This window comes from Bombina bombina, chromosome 1, assembly GCF_027579735.1.
Source record: "Bombina bombina isolate aBomBom1 chromosome 1, aBomBom1.pri, whole genome shotgun sequence".
NCBI lineage: Eukaryota > Metazoa > Chordata > Amphibia > Anura > Bombinatoridae > Bombina > Bombina bombina.
The window spans coordinates 364,056,208-364,068,580 of NC_069499.1; the positions used below are offsets into that span (position 1 = coordinate 364,056,208).

A 12,373-nucleotide genomic window follows, 5' to 3' on the forward strand; every position below is an offset into this window, starting at 1 on the left:
CAGCGTTTTCCCCTTGAAAGGGATGTTAAGCAATCTGTTCTTGGAGGACACATCCGCTGACCAAGACTTCAGCCAAAGCGCTCTGCGCGCCACAATAGCAAAACCTGAATTTTTCGCCGCTAATCTAGCTAATTGCCAAGTGGCGTCTAAGGTAAAAGAGTTAGCCAACTTAAGTGCTTGAACTCTGTCCATAACCTCCTCATAAGAGGATGCTTGATTGAGCGACTTTTCTAGTTCCTCGAACCAGAAACACGCTGCTGTAGTGACAGGAACAATGCATGAAATTGGTTGTAGAAGGTAACCTTGCTGAACAAACATCTTTTTAAGCAAACCCTCTAATTTTTTATCCATAGGATCTTTGAAAGCACAACTATCTTCTATAGGGATAGTGGTGCGTTTGTTTAGAGTAGAAACCGCCCCCTCGACCTTGGGGACTGTCTGCCATAAGTCCTTCCTGGGGTCGACCATAGGAAATAATTTCTTAAATATAGGGGGAGGGACAAAAGGTATGCCGGGCCTTTCCCATTCTTTATTTACAATGTCCGCCACCCGCTTGGGTATAGGAAAAGCTTCGGGGGGCACCGGGACCTCTAGGAACCTGTCCATCTTACATAATTTCTCTGGAATGACCAAATTGTCACAATCATCCAGAGTAGATAACACCTCCTTAAGCAGAGCGCGGAGATGTTCCAATTTAAATTTAAATGTAATAACGTCAGGTTCAGCTTGTTGAGAAATTTTTCCTGAATCTGAAATTTCTCCCTCAGACAAAACCTCCCTAGCCCCTTCAGACTGGTGTAAGGGCATGACAGAACCATTATCATCAGCGTCCTCATGCTCTTCAGTATCTAAAACAGAGCAGTCGCGCTTTCGCTGATAAGTGGGCATTTTGGCTAAAATGTTTTTAATAGAATTATCCATTACAGCCGTTAATTGTTGCATAGTAAGGAGGATTGGCGCACTAGATGCACTAGGGACCTCCTGAGTGGGCAAGACTGGTGTAGACATAGAAGGAGATGATGCAGTACCATGCTTACTCCCCTCACTTAAGGAATCATTTAGGGCAACATTATTATCAGTGGCATCATTGTCCCTACTTTGTTTGTCACATTCATCACATATATTTAAATGGAGAGGAACCTTGGCTTCCGAACATACAGAACATCGTCTATCTGATAGTTCAGACATGTTAATAGGCATAAACTTGATAACAAAGCACAAAAAACGTTTTAAAATAAAACCGTTACTGTCTCTTTAAATTTTAAACTGAACACACTTTTTTACTGAATATACGCAAAAGTATGAAGGAAATGTTCAAAATTCACCAAAATTTCACCACAGTGTCATAAAGCCTTAAAAGTATTGCACACCAAATTTGAAAGCTTTAACTCTTAAAATAACGGAACCGGAGCCGTTTTTACATTTAACCCCTATACAGTCCCTGGTATCTGCTTTGCTGAGACCCAACCAAGCCCAGAGGGGAATACGATACCAAATGACGCCTTCAATAAGCTTTTTCAGTGGATCTGAGCTCCTCACACATGCATCTGCATGCCTTGCTTCTCAAAAACAACTGCGCATTAGTGGCGCGAAAATGAGGCTCTGCCTATGACTAGAAAAGGCCCCCAGTGAAAAAGGTGTCCAATACAGTGCCTGCCGTTTTTTTAACAAAAATCCCAAGATTAAAATAACTCTCCAAAGTTATAAACCATTAAATATGCTTATAAAGTAATCGTTTTGGCCCAGAAAAATGTCTACCAGTCTTTAAAGCCCTTGTGAAGCCCTTTTATTCTTATATTGAAAATTAAGAAAATGGCTTACCGGATCCCATAGGGAAAATGACAGCTTCCAGCATTACCAAGTCTTGTTAGAAATGTGTCATACCTCAAGCAGCCAAAGTCTGCTCACTGTTTCCCCCAACTGAAGTTAATTCATCTCAACAGTCCTGTGTGGAAACAGCCATCGATTTTAGTAACGGTTGCTAAAATCATTTTCCTCTTACAAACAGAAATCTTCATCTCTTTTCTGTTTCAGAGTAAATAGTACATACCAGCACTATTTTAAAATAACAAACTCTTGATAGAAGAATAAAAACTACATTTAAACACCTAAAAACTCTGAGCCATCTCCGTGGAGATGTTGCCTGTGCAACGGCAAAGAGAATGACTGGGGAAGGCGGAGCCTAGGAGGGATCATGTGACCAGCTTTGCTGGGCTCTTTGCCATTTCCTGTTGGGGAAGAGAATATCCCACAAGTAAGGATGACGCCGTGGACCGGACACACCTATGTTGGAGAAATATATTATATGACAGCCTGATGAAACGGCCATTCAGCCGAGAAACGCGTTGCTGTTTTAATCTGTAATAAATCACGTTTTTTATATTTACCTTACGTGCTCCTTTGTTTTGAGTACCTATCCACCTTGTCCTTTGATCTTTACTAAGAAGGAGTCTGCATTTATCGTCTGAAACAACCGACGCTGCAATTCCCAGCTGATCTCGGGCAGTTGCAACAGAGTGATATTACCCGCAGCGGATTGGAAGTCCCGTGGTGACGTGTATTAGCCTGGGGGTGTCTGTCGGGCGACTCTGAACAGTCCCGACTTGTGGTTTAAGGCACGCTGATTGTGCCGCTCATCTTGTGAGTATACAGTCCTATCCAGGGGGGGATTTCACCTCTTTCACTGCATTGGACCTACAATACTGTTTTATGTTTGGCGCCTCTCTTCTTCTATTTGTCTATATAAATATATTCAAGGCCCACAATTTAAGGCTGGAGGAAAGGAGATTTAATCTACAGCAACGTAAACGTTTTTTTCACTGTAATAGCAATCACATTATGGAACTAAATTAGTAAATGCCAATACCCTAAATACATTTAATAAAAATGGTTTAGAATAATTTCTGCCTATAAAACAGAATTCAGGGATATGATTGCTTGTGTTAAATCACCTTTTTTAATGGGATTAATTTAAGATCAACTGGAGCTTTTATTGTAAGTATCTTAAGAGTTGTAAATGTTAAACTCAATGGACTCTTCAACCTCATCTACTATGTTACGAGCAAATAAGCAAAAAAATAGATAATCTCTGTTTCTAGATACAAAGAAAAATGCTATTCCTAACACGCTGTACTATTTCTCTGTTATACCGTTGAAACCAGTTGCGTTTACATCCGTTCTGATCCTAAAAATCCTAGGAAATCTTTTTACACTTTCTTGTGGTTCTTTAGTGGGCAGAATAAATCAGAGCGAAAAAGGTATAAACCAACTGAGTTAAATCAGTCTCACCATTACACCAGCTGTGATAAGAAAACATTACTATTGCTTTGCGAAGAAACGAGGGCACATTATGTTAAATATTTGCAGGGTGCACAAGTCTAGTCACACTTATCGATTTCTATTAAAGTGAATAGAGATATTAAGAATCTGTGTAACTGTGCAAGTGGCCTTTCTTGTCTACTAACTTAAAGGGACACTGAACCCAATTTTTTTCTTTTGTGATTCAGATAGAGCATGCATTTTTAAGCAACTTTCTAATTTACTCCTATTATCAATTTTTCTTCGTTCTCTTGCTATCTATATTTGAAAAAGAAGGCATCTATACTTTTTTTTTTTGGTTCAGACCCCTGGACAGCACTTTTTTTATTGGTGGATCAATTTATCCACCAATCAGCAAGAACAACCCAGGTTGTTCACCAAAAATGGGCATCTAAACTTACATTCTTGCATTTCAGAAGAACATTTGATAATAGGAGTAAATTAGAAAGTTGCTTAAAATTTCATGCTCTATCTGAATCGCGAAAGAAAACATTTGGGTTCAGTGTCCCTTTAAGCCCATTTTTGGCGCAATTCATTTTCATTAAACATGAGATCTAATTTGTCCCTTTATTAGGGGCAGAAAAGGTGAGATTTGTGTGAATTTTACTTTGATAAACTTTGGCCAGAATACTAGCCTGAAATAAACTGACTATTTCATACCTGAGTGGTTAATTTATTTACAAATGAATCAGTGTCACTGCCGCAGTATATATAAAAACATCAGCTTCACCATGTAGTGATGCTTCATCACTTTCAAGTGAATATGAGAATCATGTCCCTTTTAGTGAAATCTTGCATATTTTTAAAAAAACTTCCCACTTTAAATAGAACAAACAATGGGGTTTCCTTGGTCTTCTAACCTATAGGGCTAGATGGGTCACAATATTTTTTATTGGGCTGTGGTCCTCCCCCTCCACCTGTGTAACAAGTGGATGATGATCATAACATCAACAAATCTGTTCAAAATCTAGGGGTCAGATATTTTTATATATACAATTATACATAATTGATACATGATATAAGAGGACAAGAACTGGAGCATCCCTTTTTTATAAAACAAATGTATCCAGAGGTAGATTTCTCATAGTATTTAAATTAAAATACTTTAAGCAATAAAACAATAAGGCATTCCTCACCTGGCCCGATGCAGAACACTTTTTCAAAATCAGCACATATACACATCTGCTTGTAGAGCTGTGGGGACTGAGCCAAATAGGCACTTGTCTTAAAATAGGATACTGTGAATACATTGGCTCCTCCCTCACTGGCGGCTGGTAAAGAAAAGAAGAAAGTTTACTGAAATGGATTTCAGACTATTGTGTTTACACATGTGTTTAGTGAGTTTATCGTAATATGCATAATAATACATACAGAAACATATAGGTTCTCAAACCTGAAGGAAACCATATTTAGCGTTGATGTGGTACACACTAACATCTGGAGTATACAGAAACCCCTTAAAATAACCATAAGGCCTGGTACCCTACTAGTAACAGAATAGAATGTCTCTAGGAGTGTGTGAGAAGACAAAACATGGAGACAAAAAAAAGTCTTCTGGCTATGTTAAAGTCTAATAAATACCTTTTCTATACTGACACTTTAAATTCAGGAAACAACACATACACAGTAATTCATTACAAAATGTTTACTATATTAGTCTATGTCTAATCATAGAGGCAGGATGTCAAATCAGTGGGATACAGTATGATGTCACTCAATGTGAATAACTAGTAAATATAAATCTTGCTTTCATCCAGGGTGAATAAAAATCAATTATTTTTAAAAAATATATAATTTATGCTTACCATATAAATTATTTTCCTTCTTGGCAGTGATAAATACTTCACCTGGCCACCAGGAGGTGGCAAAGACACCCCAAACAGAACACTGAAGTATCCCGTCCACTCCCCTACCCTCTCAGTAGTTCAAGCCGAGGATAAGGAAAAGAAGAGACACACAAGGGGTACAGAGGTGCCAAGACTACCGCCACTACACAAAATCAGGGAGGGTTCGTGGACTCTAACTGCCAAGAAGGAAACAAATTTATCAGGTAAGCATAAATTATATTTTCCCTTCTAATGACAGTGAGAGCCCATGAAAACATTCTTAACCTGTGGGAAATCAATACCCAAGCTGTGGAGTACACGAATGTTAGGGAGGGAACATAGGGAAGGCAGTCCTAATTACTAGGCACCACTGCTTGTAGAACCATTTTCCAAAAAGATGCCTCTGATGAGGCAAAAACATCAAGCCTGTAGAAGTTTGTGAAAGTATGTAAGGAATACCATGTAGCAGCCTTGAGAATCTGTTCAACTGAAGCCTCATTCTTGAAGGTCCAAGAAGTAGATACCGCATGGGTAGAATATGACGTAATTTAGGATGGAGACGGCTGACCCATTTCTGTGTAAGCCTTGCGAATCAGGCTTCGCAACCAGAAGGAAAGAGTAACAGCTGGGGCCTTCTGCTCCTTGCGCTTACCAGAAAACAGGACAAACAAGGAAGATTGACTAACATCCTTGGTATTGTGAAGGTAGAATGCTCTGACTACATCCAAATTATGCAACTTCACGCCGGAAGAAGACAGAATGGGACAGACAGAACCAAAATTTCCTGTTTTTTTACGGGTAGTGACTACCTTAGGTAAAAATCCCAGTTTTGTCCTCAGTAGCGCCTTAACGGAATGGAACACCAAGTAAGGAAGGTCACATTGGAGAGCAGATAATTCTGACAACACTCTGTAAGCAAAGAAAGAAGCTAACAAAAAGATCACTTTTCAAATGAGCAACTTGATATCAACAGAATATATAGGCATGTTGAAGAAATCCAAAAACAAGGTTAAGGCTCCATGGAGGAGCAAAAGGTTTGAAAACAGGTCTAATTCCAGCAATAGCATACACAAACTCCTGAACATCTGTCAAACAAGCCAACCTTTTGTGAAACAGAACTGAAAGGGCAGAAATCTGACCCATAAGGGAACTGGTTGACGGGCCTTTCTCCAGACCATCCTGAAGAAACTGCAAGACATGTGGAATCCTCACTCTATGCTAGGAAAATCCACGATTATCACACCAATAGAGGTAAGCCCTCCAGACTTTATGATAAATATGTCTAGTAACAGGCTTGCGTGCATAAAGGAGAGTATCGATCACCTTCTCAGAGAATCCTCTGAGACAAAACTAGCCGCTCAATCTCCATGCAGTCAGCCTCAGAGTATCTAGGTTTTGATAGAACGGGCTTTGCTCTAGAAGGTCCGGCCTCAGAGACAACCGACACGGAGAAGCAGACAACATTCTCACTAGGTCTGCATACCAAGTCCTGCGGGGCTACAAAGAAGCCAGAAGAATTGATGAAATTCCACCCCGTTTGATCCGAGCTACCACTCGGGGTAGCAGCACGATCGGAGGAAACAGATACACTAGACTGAAGCGCCAGGGGACCACCAGTACGTCCATCAACTCCACCTGAGGGTCTCTATCTCGACCTGTAACTTGATAATTTGGCATTGAGACAGGAATCCATTAGGTCTATCTCTGGACACATGTGGGTAAGCTTGCAGAACACCACCTGGTTTAGGGACCACTCCCCCGAGTGGAGAGTCTGTCTGCTCAGAAAATCCACTTCCCAGTTCTCTGACAATGGTATGTCTATCTCCTGCATTACCAGAGAGCTTCTCTTTCGGCCCTGATACACATAAGCCACAGTTGTGATGTTGTCCGATTTAGTAAGAGTCCCTTCCTCTGCCACCAGACCAGAGACTCATCTGTGGATCCAGAGATATTACCTGAGACAGATCGGAATGATCCCCATTCCACTATATGACCATACATAACTGTAGAGGTCTCAGATGAAAGTGAGCAAAAAGAATAGCATCCGAAGCCACAAACATAAAACCTACCACCTCTATGCATTGGGCCACCGAAGTCAGAGGAGTAGATTAAAGCAGATGACAAGCAGTCTGAAGTTTCTCCCTGCGCTGATCTGCAAGATAAATGCACATGTTGATGGAATCTATGATGATCACCAGAAAGTTCACCCTTGTACTGGGAACGAGAGAACTCTTTTCCAGATTGACCTTCCAGCCATGTGTCCAAAGATACCAGAGTAAATTCTCAGTGTAAGCAATTGCTAAGGGTTAAGATGGTGCCTGGACCAAGATGTCATCCAGGTACGGAGTTTCTCTAACTGATCGTTAATCAATTGCATTTTTTTATACTTAGCACCTACACCACATATTATAAGTTGTATTCTGAGGCCAATTTGACCTTATTTGTATGGTAAAGAGACCCTTAATATTTGTAGTAAGTGGTGCCATCATCCAAACCCCCTTTCTTTGCCTGGACCAAGATGTCATCCAGGTAGGGAGCTAACACAATACCCTGTAGTCAGACTGCAGCAAGAAGTGCCCCCAACACCTTGGTAAAAATCCTTGGGGCCGTAACTAGGCGAAATGAGAGAGCTATAAATTGGTAGCGTTTGTCCAAAAAGACAAAGGTATCGATAGTGATCATGGTGGATTGGAATATGAAGGTACGTATCTTTCAGGTGGTCTATGGTGGTTGGAATATGAAGGTACGCATCTTTCAGGTCCATGGTAGCCATGAATTGACCGTCTTGAACGAGAGGCAGGAAGGATCTTTGAAGGAGGGTACCCTTAAAAACTTAAGATTTTTCAAGTCCAGTATAGGAAGAAATGTGCCCTCCTTGGGGACAACAAAAAGGTTTGAACAACATAAATTATGCTTACCTGATATGTTCATTCCATCGGTGGGAGGAGAGTCCATGGCTTCATTCATTACTTGTGCGAATTAAGAACCTGGCCACCAGGAGAAAGCAGACACACCAGCCAAAGGCTTAAATAACTACCCCACTCTCCTCATCCCCCAGTCATTCTGCCAAGGGAACAAGGAACAGTAGGAGAAATATCAGGGTAAATGGTGCCAGAAGAACAAAATAAATATAGGTCCGCCCACCGGAGAAACGGGCAGGAGCCGTGGACTCTCCTCCCACAGATGGAAATTAAATGATCAGGTAAGCATAATTTATGTTTTAATGATAGGAGGAGGAGAGGGAGGAGAGTCCACGGCTTCATTCATTACTTGTGGAGAAACAAATACCCACGCTCTAGAGGACACTGAATGAAAAAAATGGGAGGGCAAAAGGAGGCCGACCCTAATCTGAGGGCATCATAGCCAGCAAAACTTTTCTTCCAAAAGCTACTTCCGCCGAAGCAAAGACATCAAATTTGTAAAATTTAGCAAAATATTGTAAGGAGGACAAAGTAGCCGCCTTACAAATCTACTCCATAGAGGCCTCATTCTTAAAAGGCCCATGAAGAAGCCACAGCTCTAAGTTGAGTGAGCCGTTATCTTCTGAGGAGGCTTATGTCCCGCTGTCTCAAAGGCCAAGCGAATAATGCTCCTCAACCAAAAAGATAGGGATATGGAAGGGGCCCTCTGCCCCTTGCGCTTCCCCCGAATACCCCACAAATAACGACAAAGCCTGTCTGAATTCTTTTGTGGCCTGAAGATAGAACTTCAAGGCTCGAACCACATCCAAATTATAAAGTAACCTTTCATTTGAAGAAGGGTTAGGACAAGGAAGGAACTACCATCTCCTGTATGATGTTATGATTTGACACAACCTTGGGAAGAAATCCAAACCTAGTGCCAAGAACAGTCTTATCGGAGTGAAAAACCAGGTAAGGAGGCTCACATTGCAAGGTCGTAAACTCAGAGACTTTGCATGCAGATGCAATAGCCAATAGGAATAGAACCTTCCAGGAAAGAATTTTAATGTCAAGCGAATGCATAGGCTCAAACGGAGCCCTCTGCAAAATCTTAATTACCAAGTTTAAGCTCCAAGGGGGAGCAGAATTTCTAAAGACAGGCCTGATCCTAGACAGAGCCTGAACAAAGGACTGAATATCAGGAAGCTTCGGAAGCCGAAATCTGTCCCTTTAAGGAACTGGCGGCAAGTCCCTTCTCCAACCCGTCCTGGAGGAAGGACAGGATCCTGGATACCCTAACCTTATGCAAGGGATATCCACGTTCCTCACACTAGGACAAGTAGGTCCTCCACACCTTATGATAGATGTGACGAGTGACCGGTTTCCTGGCTTGAATGAGAGTATTAATCACTCTCTCAGAAAAACCTCTCTTGGCTAGGACTAAGCGTTCAATCTCCAAGCAGTCAGCCTCAGAGAATCCAGATTTTGATGTAGAAAGGGACCCTGAACCAGAAGATCTCTGAAACAAGGTAACCTCCATGGAGATGATGACATCCCCACCAGATCTGCAAACCACATTCTCCGCAGCTACAATGGAGCAATTAGAATAGCCGATGCTTGCTCCTGCTTGATGCGGTCCACTACTCGAGGTAGAAGTGGCAACGGTGGAAATATGTAAACTAAGTTGAACTCCCAAGGCACCGCTAAGGCAACTCTGCCGGAGGATCCCTGGACCGCGACCCGTATCTTGGTAGCTTAAAGTTGAGTCTGGATGCCATGAGATCTATCCCCGGCGTCCCCCATCTGATGCAGATCTCCACAAACACCTCGGGATGGAGAGCCCATTCCCCCGGATGAAACGATTGTCTGCTGAGAAAATCCGCTTCCCAGTTGTCCTCAACCGATATGTGGATTGCTGATAGCGGTTGTGGGTCTCTGCGCAGTCCAGAATCTGAGATACTTCCCTCATGGCTAGGGAGCTTCTCGTTCCCCCCTGATGGTTGACGTAAGCCACGAGGTAATGTTGTCCGACTGGAATCTGATGAATCGGGACGACTCCAGAAGGGGCCAGGCCCTTAGAGCGTTGAAGATCGCTCGAAGTTACAGAATATTGATCGGGAGAAGCGACTCCACTCGAGTCCACCTGCCCTGTGCCTTCCTGACACCCCAAACAGCAACCCATCCTGACAGACTTGCGTCCGTGGTCACAATCTCCCAGGATGGTCTCAAGAAGGATGTCCCCTGGGACAGTTGGCCCGGACAGATCCACCAAGAGAGGGATTCCCTCGTTCGGTTGTCCAGAGAGATCTGTTGGGATAGGTCTGAGTGATCGCCGTTACATTGTCTCAACATGCACAACTGAAGAGGTCTGAGATGGAACCTGGCGTATGGAAAGACATCTATGCTGGATACCATGAGACCAATCCCCTCCATACACCGGGCCACAGATGGCCTTGAGGAGGTCTGAAGGGCAAGACAGCTGGATGCAATCTTGCAATGTCTCTGATCCGTCAGGAATATCTTCATAGATATGGAATCCATTATCGTGCCCAGGAATTCCACTCTGTTGCTGGGAACCAGGGAACTCTCTCCTACGTTTATCTTCCATCCATGGGATCAAAGGAGAAGAAGCAGAGCCCTCGAGTGGTCCTCTGCGAGACTGTAGGATGGAGCCTGGACCAGGATGTTGTCCAGATAAGGTGCCAATACCTCCGGCTCTCGCCACCGCGAGCAGCGCTCCCAGAACCTTCGTAAAGACTCTTAGGGCAGTCGCCAGGCCGAACAGAAAGGTAGGGCCACAAACTGGAAATGTTGGTCCGGAAATGCAAATCTTAGGAACCGGAAGTGATCCTTGTGGATTGGCACATGAAGGTAAGCATCCTTCAAATCTATTGTAGTCATGAACTGTCCATCTTGAATTAGGGGCAGAATAGACTTGATCCTATCCATCTTGAACGATGGGATTGACAGAAACTTGTTTAGGCACTATAGGTCTAGAATCGGATGAAACGTGCCCTCCTTCTTTGAGACCACGAAAAAGGTTTGAATAATACCCCAGACCTCTTTCTGCCAGAGGTACTGGTACTATTACTCAGAGAGAGGAGAGATCAGTTACGCACTCTAGAAAGGCGTCTCTCTTCTCTGGTCTTGATGATAGGTTTAACAGGAGGAATCTGCCCCTGGGCGGATGAGTCTTGAACCCTATCCTGTAACCCTGGGCGATGACCTCCAAAACCCAAGGGTCCTGAACGTATCTCATCCAGGCCTCCACAAAAAAGATATAGTCTGCCCCCTACGCGATCCAGAGACAGATCGGGGGCCGTCCCTTCATGCTAATTTTGTCTAGGCGGGCTTTTTGCTCTGCTTGGCTTTGTTCCAAAATTGAGCTGGTTTCCAAGATCCCTTGGACTGCTCGGGTTTCATGGCAGGTTGCTGGCGTTGGGACTTCTCCAAACGAAAGGGACAAAAAGTAGACCCCTTAGGCTTATTCTTCCTATCCTGCGGTAGGAAATCACCCTTGCCTCCCGTGACCGTGGATATAGGCCCGGACTAAAAAGAACTTTCCCCTGAAACGGGAGGGATAGTAATCTAGACTTGGAAGTCATGTCAGCAGACCACGACTTTAACCACAGAGCCCTACGGGCTAGAACAGAAAAACCTGATGTCTTGGCATTCAGGAGAATAATCTGCATATTTGCATCACAGATGAATGAATTAGCTACCCTTAAGGCCTTAATTTGTTCCAGTATCTCCTTGAGGGGAGTCTCCACCTCAACCATAGCTGATAGAGCGTCACACCAGTAGGTAGCAGCCCCAGCCAATGCAGCGACCGCCGCTGCCGGTTGAAAAACGAACCCGTGAGCTGAAACATCTTTCTCAACATGGATTTCAATTTTTTATCCATGGGCTCCTTGAATGAAGAGCTATCTTATCTATGCTTAGCGAGCGTGGAAATAGCACCATCCACCTTAGGGATGGCCCCCACAGCTCAAGCTGAGAGTCCGGAATGGGGAACAGTTTTTTAAAGGTAGTAGAGGGAGAAAAGGATGAGCCAAGTTTCTGACATTCGTTCTGAATATTATTAGCCATCTTAGGCACCACCCTGTCCTCGTAAACCCTATCTAGCTTAGGGATCAAAAGTTCCTCTGGTAGTTTCGGTTCCGGAACCTCTAACAAGCAAGCACCTCTTTCAACAGAAAGCCCAAATGCTCCATCTTAAACTTAAAGTCTGGCTTCTCCGCAGCCAGAGGTCTAGATGTTGCCAATTCCGACCCAGAAAGAGCATCCTCCGAAGAGTCAGAGTCGTCTTCATCAGTGGATAATCTATCA

The 12,373-nt window shown here is 43.2% G+C and overlaps 1 protein-coding gene across 1 annotated transcript in view; it reads right to left on the reverse strand.

Moving 5' to 3' along the window:
- The window catches only part of DARS1 (aspartyl-tRNA synthetase 1), a 436,414-nt gene that overhangs the window by 89,767 nt on the left and 334,274 nt on the right, over window positions 1-12,373 (reverse strand). The window contains exon 11 of the mRNA XM_053698254.1: window positions 4,455-4,589. Coding sequence (XP_053554229.1) covers window positions 4,455-4,589 — 135 coding nt within the window. The remainder of the gene's footprint in view (window positions 1-4,454; window positions 4,590-12,373) is intronic.